Consider the following 16,169-nt stretch of genomic DNA (forward strand, 5'->3'; position numbering starts at 1 on the left):
ATGCTGAGCCCCACGGACCCCCTCGTGCACAGCAACAACCAGCCCTGTTTATTTACAGGCTTTTTGGGAGAAGCTAGCAGGGCAGTGCTAAGGCAGGAGACCCGACCCCAGTGGCCGGTCCCTTACAATAGGCCTCGAAGGGTCGGATCTCTCTCTTTTTTTTTTTTTCCAGAAAAAAAATTTTTTAAAACAAACAAAACACAAAACCCTCCTCAATAAACAACATGTAAACAGAATCAGCTGTTTCAGTCTCTACAAGGTCTCATTGTGTCTTCAAGGGCTTGTCCGTGATGGGCAATGGGGAGGCCTGGCCCATGGGGCCATTTTCCTCCTCCTCCAGGGAGCCCTGGGGGTAAACCACGAAACACAGCTCCTGGCCCCAGCGTGTCATGGACTCTAAGAACAGACAGATAGATCACGGTTGATCCTTTGAGACAGGGATGACCCTAACTCCATACACCTCCTTTGGGCAGGGAGTCGCTTCCTTTGCAGATGGATCCTGGCCACATCTCCATGTAGCAGGGATTTTGAGGGAGGTCACTGGGTCCTTTGTCACCAGCCAGGCTGGTCGAAGGCCCTTGTTCTGGGGTGGGATCAAAGAGATGCCCACCCTCCCCCCAAGAGTCATGGTGGCGGCTCACCTGTGAGTCTGTGCACACACTTTGGTTTGCTTCTCCAGAACACTCCCAGGAAGAAGATGGGGACCCCAGTGAGGATGATGATGACACCGACCCCACAGACCATGGGCTCCGAGATGAAGCTGAAGACCAGTAGGAATGCCCAGAACACCAAGTACGCAACAGGAATGAGGAGGTTCACCTAACAGAGAAAGGATGGACAGGAGCACCGGGGAAGGACATCGCCCTAGCTCTCCTTCCCGAACCACCCTGGGGATCAGAGGCACTCTCTCCATCTCTTGGGAACCAGGGCCTGCATTGGCCCCTCTGGTTGCAGCCCAGTGCACTGGGGAGCAACTCCTGGGTTGACCAGTTGGCTGAACTGCTGAGGCTGTCTATTTGAGGAGTGCTGAGCTATCTGTTGCCGTTTGCATTTGGCTGCAGCTCAACTATTTTTTGGTGCTTCATATTTCAGGCAATCTTCAGTATTTATATACAGATGGGGGCTTTTCTGTCACTCTTTCATGTGAGATCATGAGAATGCCAGGCTCTGTCATTGGCAGTCCATGTCACCTTGGTCTCATTGTCCCTGTCTGTGGACTGGGAATATTAAAAGCACATGCTTCCTGGGGCTATGAGGAGAGAATATGTCAGTGCATGGAAAGCCCTGCGCTCTGCAAATGCTGTAGTCCTGGTCGTTGTCACCCACACCTGCCTCTGAGGCTCAACTTGGCCCTGGTTATTTCCAGCCTCACCTTGATGGGCCTGTGGAGTGCTGGCCGCCTCCAGCGCAGCACGAGCAGGCCCAGGATAGTGACTCCGTAGCAGAGGTAGTTGATGAAGGACACATAGTTGATGAGTGTGTATGTGTCACCCACGAGCATGATGACCGCTGTGGCCCCGCACTGGGAGAGGACCGAGGGCTGACAGCTGGCCTCCCACCTGCTTCTGGCCATCCCTGCAGGCTGCTCTGGGCCTTCCCACTCAGGTCAGGAGGTCAGGGAAGTCCCAGCCCTTTCCCACCCTCCATGGCTCATCTACCATAGGCAGGAATGAGTTTTGCCATTATTTAAAAACAACAACAACCACCCATTGCTAGATGTCTCTGGCTATGTGCACTGGCTGATCAGGTTCCCAAACTTACACAGACGAGGAGGGCAGGGATTGGGGTACAGCGTCTGACATGGATCATGGCCAGCAAGCTGGGCAAGTGTCCCTCTCGGGCTCCAGAGAAGCATAGCCTGGGTACAGGGAGGGAGATGGATAAAGACCAGAGTCTGGTGTTGGAGCTTCTCTGTGGCGCTAGAACCCAGCTGTCACCTTTGACCTCTGCCCTCTGCCCTCCTGGCCCTACCAGCTCTCCTCATGTAGTCTGTCTCCTGACTTTCTTTACCTCAGGATTGGGTTCAGATATTTGTTACTGGAGAATTCATTGCCTCAGCTTTCCCTTCCCAAGGTCCCTAGTGCAGCCTGCACCCAGCAAGGTTCCTACCTAGTCTTGCCAATACATCCTCTCCCCTCCCTCAGTCCAGTCACCTGGATGAGGTGAACAGGTAGCCATTGATCCCTCCAAAAGTAGACAGTGCCACAGAGACAGGCATGACCCACGAAAAGTAGCCCAGCAACTTCTCACCGAAGGTCTGCATGGGCACAGAAGAGAGGTGAGGCGTGAGGCTGGGTTTGGGGGGGGGCTGCAGGGGGCTGAGGTCCCCACTCACCACGGCCACTGCGTTGGAGGACAGCAGCTCCTGGGGGGACATGGCAGTGAAGTAGGCAACGTTGGTGAACGTGTACACGAAGGTGACCAGCGGGATGGAAATGAAGATGGCGCGAGGCAGGTTTCTGGGGACAGAGATTACAGTGTCAGTTCCCGTCCAGGGACGCGGCGCTGGGAGAGGGGGCGTGGCTTCGGGCAGGAAAGGGAACGGCATTGCTGCTGGGGACAGGCACATATTGCTGTCTGCCTTTCCCCCAAAGCCCTGTCTGAGCACAGAATGAGGCACAGAGGCCACTGGGATGAGGACATGTCATCCCCTGAGGGCAGGATCTAATTAATGTCTGGGTAGAAAGAAAAAATGCATATAGCCAAAGTCAGCGTGGAAAATCTCAAATGCCTTCAGAGCTCAGCCCTCAAGTCTGAGGTCTCCCTGGGGATTCTCCACAAACCCCTGCCCCCTCAGCTGCCACTGTCCCTGCCAAGGCCTCTGGCTGGGCATCAGAAGGAACATCACAGGCTCTGTCCTTCAGAACCATGTTGTGTGCATATGGATAATTTTGAACCAAATGTAAATCACCAACACCGCAGCATAATGATATTCAAGTCTTTCCAAGGTCCCAGGAGGGGCCCAGCTGCAGCTGCAGACCGGAAGAACATGGCCTCAGGACTCTCCTTCGAGCCTGTTGTCATAGCAGCAAGTGTGGTCAGCGGATGGCCAGTCTGAACCTTGGGTACCAGCAGATCTGTGAGGACCACTGCTTCCCTACCAGTGCCTGTCCAGGTGCGTCACTCACTTGCGAGGGTCAACCAGCTCCTCGGTGACATAGTTGAGAAAGTTCCAGCCGCTGAAGGCAAAAGAACCTTGCAGGAAAGCCAGGGCAAGGTGACCCACGGACGGTGTCATCCAGAACGTGAAGGCATTGGTGGGCCTCAGCTCTTCAAAGTGTCCTGGGGAGTCCAGATGTCAGGGGTTAGCACCCCCCCCCCAATTCTCTCCAATGCTCCCACCCTGGTTCTACCTTGGAAGATCTGGACAAAGCCAACACCAATGATGAGTGCCAGTGCCAACAGCTTCCCGCCGGTGAAGATATCCTGGATGCGCGTGGCCCAGCGCACACTGGAGCTGTTCACCCATGTCAGGAGCACTAGAGAAGAAAGGGGTGTGGGCACCTGAGGCCAGACAACAAGGGGCACAGACTCTTCAGCAGCCAGCACCCTGGGGCTGGAGGTAGATGTTACAGGTGACGGCACGTAGAGGTTCCCACCCCACCTTCCTCCCAGCGGAGTGCCCAGAGAGTATCATGGGGGTGGGACAGCCAGCTGCTCTGAGGACAGAGGCTCAAAGACACTCACTCAGGCAGGCCATGGAGAGTACTCGAGAGGCTGTGGCCGGGGGAATACAGTTGGGAAAGACAGGCTGAAGCACATAGTTGGAGAAGGTCATGGAGATGACAGCCAGGCTGGTGGGGTACATGATGAGGACAGCACTCCAGAGCAGGAGGAATCTGTAAGCAGTGAGGGCCAGCATGGTAGAGGGCACCCTCAGTCCTCCTACCCACACCTGCCTGGCCCAGATGGGAGGGTCTGGGACAGAGGAGGACCAGATCCCGCCCCCCCCCCCCAGAGCTGGTGGGCTGCCAGAGGCTGGGGAGGTGGGTATTGGAACAATTGGAAATTGATCCCAGGCTGCCCCCTGAACCCAGGCAGGCAAATCCCAGCCCTCAAGCTATAGCATTATCTGGGGCTCTCAGCACTTTGTGGCTTAAGATGGTTGATGGTGAGCAATGTTCCTGCCTTGACTTTGGAAGAAGAGTGATTTATGTCCCTTATTTATTATTAAAGACCCTCACCTTTGCAGTACCCTGCGGGAGACTGGGACTCTCAGCTTAGGAATATGCTCAAGGACTGCCTTCATCCAGAGAGGTGGTCCTGCCCGCACCCTTGGGGATGGTGTTAGCTAGCTCCCGGCTCACCGTTGAGGGTGAAGAGTCCCTTGGGACATGCCTCTCAATCCTCATCTTTAATCCACCCCCCCCCCCAGCTTTCTCATAACCCAACTCCTCGGCTTCTCAGGCATTACAGATCAACAGTCCATCCCCTCTGTTCATTCTTGCATTCCGGTTGCCCATGAAGTGGAGTCCCTGGAGTCCCCCTTTCTCTCACCCTCTCCCTGAGGATTTTCTCCAGACCCACAGTAACAGACTTCTGCTTTTGTGGGTCCTAGACCTTTCCACCCAAGACCCGACTGAGGGCCTCCTTCAACATGCCACAGACCTCCACAATAATACAAGTCCTGCCCAAGACTCCTTCTCTATTACTAAGACCATCGTCTCCGGAGCCTTTGAAATGGGACAGTGGGTGTCACCCCTGATGCACCTACCTGAACCTCATGACACATTGGCTACCATGTCCTCCTGGAGTAGGCTGGGACCTTAAGAATCTTCATTGAACTTGTCTAGACAACTACAGCAATTTCAATCCCCCATCTTCCCCAATCCTGCTATGAACCTGGCCTAGCCCCTGCCTACAGCAGACAGACTCCCTGGGCAGACCATTCTCTGACCATGCTCTCAGAGCCACGGAAGGATGCTCTCCTTGCTAAGGGGGCTGATAAAAACCATATCCTTTTTTTAAAAACAAGGCAGTGTAAATGGGGTTTCCCTACATGGTGTGCACCCCACTCTCTGCTGCATAGCTACTGACCTTTGTCATACCCTCAAAATAAGGGTCTTCTAGGTTGAATCCCATTTGAGGGGTTGTTCTGCTCTGCTCTGTGAGAAACTTGAGGTTGGGGACAACGTGTGTGTGAGTGTGTGTGTGTGTGTGTGTGTGTGTGTGTGTGCTCAAACAGGTGAAATACATGGGAGGACATCCTCTCTCCACTTACAGCAGACAGCTTGACTAGAATCAAGACCCTCCTGACCAGCATGCTAGCATCCTCTAGTGGCTTCAGAGAGTAAGCATCCCTCCCTCCATCAACGCCCCAAGGGGAGTGACCGGAAAGGGCATTCCATTTAAAAGGAGACACAGAAGTGGGTGCCCCTTTTCTGTCAGGCCTGTGATCCCAATGGGGAGGTACATGCAGGAGGATTGTGAGTTTAAGGTCAGTGTGGGTTATATAGTAAGACTGTCCCAGAATACCAGACCGAGTAAGAGAAAATAACAAGGTAAAGGAAGCCCAGAGAGGGCAAGGGTCTGAACCCAGAGAAATGGAGCAGGCATTGGTGCTGCCCACTCTAGCTGTGGAAGGCTGCCAGACACCCCCAGACACCATCTGCATCTACCCCTACTCCACAGTAGAGAGCGCATCCCCTGCCCTGCCAGAGTTTCACTCACCCAGCCAGGCCCCCGAAGATCTCAGTGACATAAGCGTAGTCCCCACCGGACTTGGGGATGGCGACGCCCAGCTCTGCATAGCAGAGAGAGCCTAGAGCGGTCACGCCCCCACCCAGGACCCAGACGAAGAGGGCCAAACCCACGGAGCCCGAGTGTTCCAGGACACCTTTGGGTGAGATGAAGATGCCTGAGCCAATGATGTTTCCTGTGGAGAGAGACACGGGCCGTCAGACTGAGGACCAGTCAGTGGCTCAGGCTTCCTGGGGGTCGGAGGCCCAAGATACTTCAGTGACGAAGGAAGCCTTCGTCAAAACTAAACTCAGGGGGAGCGCAGACAGGTGATCTGGAGGCATGGGCTGTCACTGAGCCTCTTGGATCTGGGCAAGCCCATTCTGGGATCACCATTGGCTTTTCTCTATCTCTGGCATGGGGAATGGCACCTTGCCCAGCCATTCCCCATGCCACTGGTTCCTGAGTTCTCCTCTTCCCTGGCTTCTACTCCAGGCGAGAGGAAGGTGTCCCAGCCATCGGAACAATGGCAGAGAATGGGCACCGATCTGTAATCCACATACTCTGGGCACAGCTCTGGCTCGGGCCCTCAGATCTAGCCATCTGTTGCCCTCCTACCTGCTGGCCAGAGCTGGCCTTCTCCAGCAAGACCTTGACCCGTCTTTCATCTACCTGCCCTTCTCCTATTGGCCAGAGTCCAGACTCACGGGGCATCTTAAAGAGTAGTGATCGAACCAAGGTGCTGCCCCAAGAGCAGCCTTACTCTTACTCGATTTCTTCCTATTCTATTTTCCTTTGGGGACGTAGAACCCAGGCCATGAACACAGACCCCCACCCACCCTAAGACCTGGTACTATTAACATGTTTAAGTGCTGGGCAAGGGTCAGTGGGGTGAGGAAGGGCAATGGGCATTAGAGGCTGTCGGCAGCCGACACAGCAGGGTTGGGACAGGCCATAACAGAGATTCTTGTCCTGCCTGAAGTTTGAACACAGACTGCTGGCCCTAGCTGGGGCTTAGAAGCTTTGCACTCTCCACTCGCCTTGCCGGGCCCGTCTGTAAAATGGCCTATTGTAAAGGCTCAGAGAGCGCAGGCAGGCATAGAGCTTTCATCTGGCTCACAGCCCGGCGTCTCCACCAGCAGACAGTGGGGCACCTGCCTTCACTCAGCCCTGCACCCTGCTCACTGCAGGTACTGAATCCCACAATATCCAGACATGGCCCTACCCTGCTCTTCCTGCTGAGAAGTATGAGATTGAACGGATGCCGAGAATCCCACTTATTCCAGAGTCTGCTCTGTGGACCTTTGAACATCCCTGGAAGTGGTGGACCAGACTCCCTTCCCAGACATCCAGAGCCCACAGTTGTGTTCCCTACTCTATGGATGAGTGGACGAGACCTTTGCACCAGGCAGCCCTTCCAGAACCCCAGCAGCTTCCCCTTGCATGAAGCCTCAGGACCCTGCCGCTCTCCACAGACACCCACACCAGCGACAAACAGAAACTTCTGTCTCCATCTTACAAATGAGGAGTCACCATCCTTCACGCCCATGCCTGGAGGCCTCATGGGGCATCAGGATGACTGGTCATCTGTTAGTTTCCTCAGCACCTGCAGTGAGCACCGGTATAGGGCCCAGGGCTGAGTGAAGGCAGGTGCCCCACAGCCTGCTGGTGAAGGTCTCAGTAAGGACACCAAGCTGTGAGCCAGAGGAGGGCTCCATGCCTGCGTTCTCTGAGCCTTTACAATAGGCCATTTTACAGACCTGTCTGGCAAGGTGAGGGGGAGCCCAAAGCCTCTAAGCCCTAGTTTTACATTGTGTAATGGGCAGCAGAGGGTCAGTAGTCTGTGTCTAAACCACCGGTGGGGAAAAGCCCAGGATGCACACTGGTCCCCCTCTAACCCCTAGGATGCACACTAGTCCCTGTCCAAACCCCAGGATGCACACTAGTCCCTGTCCAAACCCCAGGATGCACACTAGTCCCTGTCCAGACCCCAGGATGCACACTAGTCCCTGTCCAGACCCCAGGATGCACACTGGTCCCCCTCTAATCCCTAGGATGTACACTAGTCTCTGTCCAAACCCCAGGATGCACACTAGTCCCTGTCCAGACCCCAGGATGCACACTGGTCCCCCTCCAAACCCCAGGATGCACACTAGTCCCTGTCCAGACCCCAGGATGCACACTGGTCCCCCTCCAAACCCCAGGATGCACACTCGTCCCTGTCCAAACCCCAGGATGCACACTCGTCCCTGTCCAAACCCCAGGATGCACACTGGTCCCCCTCCAAACCCCAGGGTGCACACTGGTCCCCCTCCAAACCCCAGGGTGCACACTCGTCCCTGTCCAAACCCCAGGGTGCACACTAGTCCCTGTCCAGACCCCAGGATGCACACTGGTCCCTGTCCAGACCCCAGGATGCACACTGGTCCCTGTCCAGACCCCAGGATGTTCTAGTCCCCGTCCACCCCCAGGGTGAGCACTAGAGCCTGCCCACAGCAAAGACTTCCTTCCAGTCACTGGCTACATGTATGAAAACGGTAGCACTGGTGGGGCCATCAGCTCAGCCCCTCCTAGTAGGGCTGCGTGTGTGTGTGTGTGTGTGTGTGTAGTCTGCTTACTCACCTGTCAGGTCCACAGGCGGGGCTGGCAGAGGACACCGCTGTGGTTGCCAATCTGCATTCACTCCAGGTCTACCCTGCCATCCCTCACCCTCACCCCCACCCCCGGCCGACACAGATTTCCAGTCTGGACAGCCACGACGCCTACTTGGTGTTCTGGTCACATCCCAGGAGCCCTAAATGCATCCAGATAAGGACGGAATAATTCCTGTGTCTCAGTCCCCAGAGGTAAGCCATAACCCTGGTCCCCTTTCTGGGAATGGGGCTGGGGTTGGGGAAGCTGGGGAGCAGCCACCTTCCATATCTCAGATGAGGGGCCCAAGGCCTGGGTGGGCTGTTGGGTTTGTAAAGAACCTTTGAGTCTGCTCCATCCGGCAGCAGTTCTCAGGACCTGGCGGAACAGGATTTGCCAAAAGCCAGTGAAGTCTGAAGCCAGCGGGGGCTGGGTGGCCTTGGAAGGAGATGAGGATGGTGGAGCTGGGGGCATCCAAGGTTCTGAGGCACCCTCCTCCTGTAGAGACCCCATTGCTCTGCACAACTCAGTCTGGTGACATGTGGACAGCCCCTGGGGAAGCCCTGCCTCACAGAGGGTCTTCGGGGTCAGGGCTGCGTCCCTAGCCCTGAGCCACGTGGCTGAGACCCCGGTGCTGGCCTGGGAATGGGTGGAGGTGCACCATTGTTTTGGACTCATGGCTTCGGGCTACCACCCGGAACCTCTCTCGTGTGCCTCGGAGGTCCCGGGGGACCAGAGAGCTCTGCAAGGACAACTTGCAGCACCTGATCCAGTGCTTGAAAGTGGCAAAGAAACCATGATCTCTGATGGATGCTCTGGGCACCGTGTGGGTGGGATGGATGCAGGCAGCCACAAGGGGGTGGGCCTGGGTGACAAGGGGGTGGGCGGAGGGATGCTGCGGGCAAGGCTAAGGAGGGTGGTCCTAAGTACCTGAATGATTATGGATGTGGGGAGGGTCCCTAGAGCTGACGTTTTAGAGCAGTGGTCCTCAACCTTCCTCATGCTGTGACCCTTTAACACAGTTCCTCATGTGGTGGTGACCCCCAAAACATACAATTATTTTCGTTGCTGCTTCATAACTGTAATTTTGCTACTGTTATGAATCGTAATATAAATATTTTTGGAGATAGAAGTTTGTCAAAGGGGTCATGACCCACAGATTGAGATCAAGATCCATCCATCTTGTTTTAGAGGGTTTTTTTTGTTGTTGTTTTGTTTTGTTTTCTACCAGTGGTAGACTAAGAACTCTGGTCCCACATTCAAACCCAGTAGATCTGTCTTACGGAAAGGATGTGCAATGTACAAACCAGCTCTTGAGGAATTCTGCATTGGAGAAGGAGGAAGAGGAAGAGGAGGAAGGAGGGAAAGGAGGAGGAAAAGAAAGGAGGAGGAGGAAGAGGAGAGGGCCTAACAGGACCAAGGTATGAAGATATAGGATGAAGATATTACAGAGTGCTTGGATGGGCATCTGACTGACAGCCAGAAAGATGTGAGTCCTGAGGCCTCAACATTCCTGTCCATTCAATGGGACAACTGTTCTCTGGTCCTTGTTGTTCCTCCCAGGCAGGCAGGTGGGAGGACCCTCAGGTCTCCCCCACCCCCATCCCTTGTGCTTTCTCTGGGTGGTTTTATCACATTAAGATGTTTGGCCTGATGGGGCTTACTTGCCTCCAGGAGGAATGAAGAAAGGACCATTGTTCCCTGCGGCTGCTGCCACGGTGCTCGCTGACCTATTTCTGGAAGGCAGTTGCAGACCACAGAGGTCACAGGGGTAGACTGTGGAGGTCAAGTCTGCAGAATGAGCTGCTTGCTTGCCCATGGCCTGAGAACATGCGCGCGTGAGTGCGTGTGTGTGTGTGTGTGTGTGTGTGTGTGTGTGTGTGCGTGTGCGTGTGCGTGTGCGTGTGCGTGTGCGTGTGCGTGTGTGTGTGTGTGTGTGTGTACATGCAGTCTGATTGAGAAGGGACAGGGAGGTCCTGACACTGTTAACATCCCTATCCTTAGAAACACATACAGGATTATACATCTAGCAAGCGCTTTCTTCTGGGACTCAGTTTCTCCACCTGCTAGTGTGGCCCCAGGGCTAGAGGTCAGCAGAGAGATGGCCTGATCTGACTAGGTCAGAGAGGAAGCACCCTGTCTAGGATCTCGATCCTGATCAGGCCCCCTGTACCCTGCTGTTGTGAACAGCCCTAGTCACCGGACTTTCTGAAGCAGCGCCACCCCCAGGTCTCTCTCCAGATTACCCATTTGGGCCCCAAGAATCTGATCCCGCCTCATTCACATAGCCCTGGAGGAAGGCTGTAAAGGGATTCCTTAATAATTGGCATGCCTTGGCTGGCACATCAATTGCCAAGGGAAGTACTTATGGATCTCACTATTTTTATAAACCCAGGAGATCCCTGTGCCCCACACAGCTTTTCCTCTGGAGACCCAGTTCCCAGAGGGACCTCAGCACCCTGAGGTGACATGCAGAACGTTGCTGAGACCTGGGTGAAGTCTGCCCTCTCTTCCCAGGCCTTTCTAGTAAGTGTGTGTCCTTCTGTGGTGTGACAGTGGCCCCACTGAGGTCTTGGTAGGATACTAAGGAAGTGGGTGGGGACATCCAGGACGTGCCCTGGGTTGCTAACGAGCCGGCGTGCACCTCCAGCTTAACCCACTTTCCTTTGGAGAGAGGACGGGCAGATAGGTGGAGACCTCCCGGTTTGGCCCTCACAATCCAGTCCCATCAAGTCCAGTATGCTCACCAGCACCTAGTCTCCAGGCCCAGACTTGTCACGGTCACTAACAAACTCTAAGATCCTAAATCTGACCCTCCAGCCCCAGCCCACATCTTCCACAATTAAATGGTGTTATGTGGCAGGTCCCTGCATGCTGCTTACTCAGCAGCCCAGCCAGGCTCCTGAGATGTCGGCTTCCCAGGGATTTTATGTTGTTGTTTGTTTGAGCCAAGTCTGAATATGTAGCCCAGGCTGTTCTTGAACTCACGATCCTCCGGAGCACAGGGGTGACAGGTGCATACCTCCATGCCCTATTTCTTGGAATTCTTTGCAGGTCCTTCATCTTAAGCCCAACTTTTAACCACTGGGTGCCCAGGGCTCAGATCTGGGCCCTTGACCCTGTTTATTTCTATAATCAGTCCCTTGGAAATCTCATCCTGGCCCCGATGGCAACTCCCAAATGTATAACTGGAGCAGGGACCTCCTACCAAATTCAGCCTAGGCCACAGACTTCCCACCAGCCAGCCTCTCCCACGTAACTCCAAACAGAACTCCCAACCTCCTCTCCCTTCTGCGGATCTGATCCTTCTGAAGCTGTTCTGACCAGTCAGAGACAAAACATCTTCCCAAGTGCTCAGGCCACCACCTCTGTGGCCCTGGACCCTCCCCTCTTGCCCCCGTGCCCAGTCTATCACAGACACATCCAGAACTGAACTTCCTCTCCGCCCTCCACCGCTGCCCCATCTGGAGCCACCATTGCCTCTGTCCACGTGGCTTCCCGCCTGGCCTCCCTTCTGTAACCTTTCTCCCCATAGCCTCTCCTCCACAGGAAGCTAGCTCCCACCCATCTTTTCTCAGGTCACCCCCGCCCCAGCTCCCACCTCCTAAAGCTCACAACCCACCAGCAAGCCCTACCGGACTCCCCCCTGCCCCAACACAACCCGCCCCTTCCTGCCTCAGTCGTCTGGTCCCAATACTTCTCACGGCCACGGGGCGCCTGGCTGCTTGCTTTGTGCGCTCGCTGACCCCGGGGGCATCAGGCCTCGCAGAGGGACCAGCCTGCCCTGTGCCTTGCTGGACGTCTAACCCACCTGGCACTGTTGAATGGGTGCATGAGTATCTCTGGGGCCAAGAGACGCTCAGCCTTGCGCCTGCCGTTGCCCTGACTTCCAATGGTGTCCTACACTATCCTAAGGACATCCGGTCTTGAGCAGGTTGCAGCCCTAGGGCTCAGTTTCCTTGTTTGTAGGCGGGGCTGGGGTATCCTCGGGATCTGTAAGGAAGAGTCCCAGGAGGAGGATGGGTGACCTGGGCAGCAAAGCCACAGGGACTGGGCCTGTCGGGCTTGGGCACGCTGTGTGGACCGTGTGAGGGGGTAGCTAAGGTCTCCACGGCAGGATAAGAGACCCTGTGTGCACAGCCACAGGAAGGGCTGACTTTCCTGGCTCTGTTACTACCTATTGGAAGGAGTTCTCAGTTTACCTGACTCAGTCCCCAGATGTCCCCCATCAAAAGGGTTGAGTCGGGCCTTCATTTTTGCCAAGCCTCCATCTCACAAAAGACACTGGAGACTTGAATCCAAATTCTGAGCTCACCAGTTGGGAACAGTGCCATGTAACTCTCAACCTCAGTCTTTCCATCTGTGTAATGGGTGCAAAACTTGCTGTCCCACAGGGTGGACGTGAAGTGGTACTTTGAGCAGATATCCGATGCCTCGGTGTCATGCACAGTCCTGGCCCAGCTGGCTGTTCCCTTCCTGCCTCGTCCTCTCCAGGTTTGTTTGGCTTTTTGGCTGTGAGCACTGTCCTACAGTCGAGGTGCAGTCTCATCCTCTCTACAGCCCATCGTCCATATCTCCCATTCCCAAAAGCCTCACTTCTCCGCCTGGGATGAGGCTGATGATGTACTGAGGAATGAATACAGAATCAATGACCGTTTTGGAAATATCCAGTGAGTAACAGCTAACCGCTCCCAGACAAGGGTGACTTTTTCCAGATTTGTGTGTTAAACTATGGCTGTGGAGACTTCTGACTTTGACCGAGCTTCCCGAGTTAGGAATGGAGAAGAAGCAGGTGCACCCTGGACTGGGAGTCGTGTTGTGGGGGAAGTAGCCCCAGGGCCTTGTATGAAAGGAAGGGGACCCCTGGGGCATCAGGGGGTGCAGATCTGGCCTCCTCCTCTGGTTTCTCCACTGCCTGGTCCAGTGTCTTGGCGGGAACTCTTTGGTGCTCCATGAGCCTGGCCCACGGCCGGAGAGGATCATTTGCGTGTTGTTCCCACATCTAGCATACTTGGTTAGCCCAGCTGACTTTCACCCTCCTCAGCTTTCAGCTTCTGGAGGCCAAGGGGGAGCCATGAAGCAAGAACAGGCTGAAAGGTGAAGGGAGCTGGCGGGCCAGAACCAGGCTCCTCCCAAGCCTGTGCTGAAGAAGGAACAAGATGGCGGAGCTTGCCTCTTCTAGTCCCCACACGGCCACCATCGCCCTCTTCTAGAGGGCTGGAGCCCTGGCAGCCTCGGACTTCCTTGAGGATAGGATAGTAACGGGGTAATGTGCACTATGTGACGCCAGGTTTTGTCTCTCTCTGAACCTCTCTGGCAAGCCCCACACGTGGGCAGCCTCGGACTTCCTTGAGGATAGGATAGTAACAGGGGTAATGTGCACTATGTGGACGCCAGGTTTTGTCTCTCTCTGAACCTCTCTGGCAAGCCCCACACGTGGGCAGCCTCTTGACTCCTAGTACACCGTGGACACCCAGGCTTCCCTTTTTGTGGGGAGTGCAGCCCCTGCAAAGGGTGTTGGCTGGAGGCAAAGCTCTAACCAGTACTCTCTGGCCAAGCCCCCGCCTCAACCCTTCCAATTATTAGGCAGCCAGGCAGGGATTCCTTGGGTATCACCAGGACCATTCTAGAGGGCAAGATGATGGAACTGTCCGGAGCTGGGTGACTCTGGGTATGAGTGCGGTGGGTATCCAAGAGACACTACATCTCTCCAGCTGGAGTTTCTCATGGAGGGGCAGGAAGCAGGAAGAGGTGAAGACCCCTGCCTGCCCCAATGAGCCCTCAGCCTTTCTCCATCTTCAGGGGTCAAAGGGCAGAAGGGCAATGCTGGGACTGCAGCTCCCACTGCCGGGAAGAGGACAGTCAAGGCCCCAATTATTGATCTTTTAGACCCTCAACCCCTGGGCACAGGGGGACAGAAAAGGTCCCTCCCAAGAGGGTTCGCCCAGTTCTCCAGGAGTCAAGGGACAGAGGTGTGGAGGGTTGGGTGGGGGGGGGGCTACCACCACTGTCCTTGTCTCTGAGTGTTCTTCCTACCCAGAAAGCCCCATCTGTAGAGAGAACAGGAGAGCCAGGCCATGAGAGCACGCCCTCAGAGGCCACCAGGCCACAGGGGCACCCCCTCAGGTCCCAGGACTGAATGGGAGCTCTCCCGGAGGCTTGGTCTGCTCATGGCTGGCCACACCACTGCCTCTCCCTGGGTTCTGTCGCCACAGCGGCCGGGAAGGATGGCTCGGAGGCCATTTCCCCCCGGTTTAGGCTCTATCTGGCCATTTACCCACAGTCTTTCCTGCTTTCCAAGAACAGACGGCTTCATTGCTCTGGCACTTGAACCCCGCCCCGCACACAGTAGGGATGCAGACGGCCTGCCCTGCAGTCGAGAACTTGCCACTGAAAGCAGCCCCAGTCATTATTTCCCAGATGGGAATAGGGTTAATTGTCTTGACAAAGCCCACAGAGAAGTGAAGGCCAGGGGAGGTTGCAACAAGGAGAGCGCCCCCTCCCCACCCCCCACCGCTGCCGAGCCACTTACGGACACAAATTTCCAGAGAGGTTGGGGAGGCAGGAGCCAGAGGATCTGTGTCTACTATGCCAGATCCGTTCCGAATAGGGTCAAGTGTACCCTCAGCTACAGCAGCAGGTGCTCAAAGGGGTTCTTTGCCCCTGGGGTCTTAGGGTCCTTGTGAGGGAGGAACACCAAGGGGGTCCCCAAGAGCCTTCCACCCTGTGCGCGCCCCGCTCACCGATGATGATGGTGCAGGCGCTCACCAGCCCGATCTCTTTCTTGAGCGCCACCCGCTCCGAGGTGCCCGGGCCGGGTCCAGGGCCCGGGGAAGGCGAGGGCGCAGGGCCGGGGTTCCCGCGCCCGCCGGGCTGCTGTATGTGGCCTGTCATGTCGCTGTCCCGCCTCATCCCAGCTCCCTGCGCTACCCCGTCCGTCCGGCCCGCCGCCAGTCCGTCGGTCGGTCCGTCTGTTGGTGCGCTCGCGGCCCTCGCAGCCCGGGACAGCGCCCACAGGCGGGCGCATGCGCTGGCACGGGGCCCGGGCCCCCGGGGGCCCCCAGAGCGGCTGGATCCAGGGAGGGACGGAAGGAGGGCCCGCCGGCAGCCCCCTCCCCCACCGCCCTTAAAGGAAACTCCCCTTTCCCCCCAACCCTAGCCTGGGGAGACAGAAAGGGACTTGGATCAGAGTTAGGAAGGACTTCCTAGTTGAGGGAACGAAGGGGCTACAGCCAGTCTTGGGTGAGGTGGGGGAGCAAAGCTCAAAGACCGGATTGTCCCTGCCCTCAAGGAGTCTATGCAAGGCACGCGGGGTGGGGGCTGCTGCATGCCACGACATGCACTTTCTAAATCCCTCCTGCCACATTAGTGAAGGAAGGGTGGGCATAGCACAGATGAAATTGCGACCCAGAGGCAGGTTTACCTCACAGTGTGAGGGCCTCGGTGCAAACTTTTTCTGATAGCTCCCTGGCCTCCAGGGGTTCCGACCGTGTCTGGTGGGCAAGTCATAGGATGAGTGGGGGCTGTCCCTAGAACAATTCTAGAGGTCAAAGGCTTGTGGAGAGATGAAGACCTCAGAGACCCTAGAGGTCCCTTAGGGAGCCCCAGGCTATCCTGGGAGTTTGGGACAGTCTCCACCATCACCAAATCCACCCCAGCCTCTCTGAATTCCTTTAGAGTCCAACCTTATGTCCCCACCGCAGACTCCTTTTTCTACAGAGGTCCAGAGTCAGGGCTCAGTGGACTAGGACTTTAGCCCAGGCCCCAAGCCGTCCAGCTTGGCCCAAGGTGACCAGGCTACTGGAAGTGCCAGGGAGTCACGAAAGGGGCAATTATGGTAGCAAGGAGGTCTCAGAGGC

At 55.9% G+C, this 16,169-nt stretch overlaps 1 protein-coding gene across 5 annotated transcripts; it reads right to left on the bottom strand.

Annotated features, from left to right (window-relative positions):
• Positions 1-25: 25 nt before the first annotated feature.
• Slc7a10 (solute carrier family 7 member 10) lies at positions 26-15,359 on the bottom strand. Of its 5 annotated transcripts, none has more exons than XM_037199422.1 (11): positions 15,054-15,359; positions 5,837-5,875; positions 3,688-3,839; positions 3,354-3,479; positions 3,129-3,282; positions 2,336-2,459; positions 2,154-2,257; positions 1,762-1,858; positions 1,373-1,522; positions 642-819; positions 26-396 (listed from the first exon to the last, which is right to left on the bottom strand). In XM_037199422.1, exons 1-11 carry the CDS (start codon positions 15,335-15,337, stop codon positions 263-265), a joined length of 1,542 nt encoding a protein of 513 aa, XP_037055317.1. In that variant the 5' UTR covers positions 15,338-15,359; the 3' UTR covers positions 26-262. The 5 variants fall into 5 exon arrangements, with proteins under 5 accessions (XP_037055317.1, XP_028733609.1, XP_037055318.1 ...); XM_028877776.2 differs by having other exon boundaries at positions 5,671-5,875; positions 15,054-15,351; XM_037199423.1 differs by lacking the exon at positions 5,837-5,875.
• Positions 15,360-16,169: the final 810 nt, after the last annotated feature.

The sequence above is a fragment of the Peromyscus leucopus genome, chromosome 1 (genome assembly GCF_004664715.2).
Source record: "Peromyscus leucopus breed LL Stock chromosome 1, UCI_PerLeu_2.1, whole genome shotgun sequence".
Classification (NCBI taxonomy): domain Eukaryota; kingdom Metazoa; phylum Chordata; class Mammalia; order Rodentia; family Cricetidae; genus Peromyscus; species Peromyscus leucopus.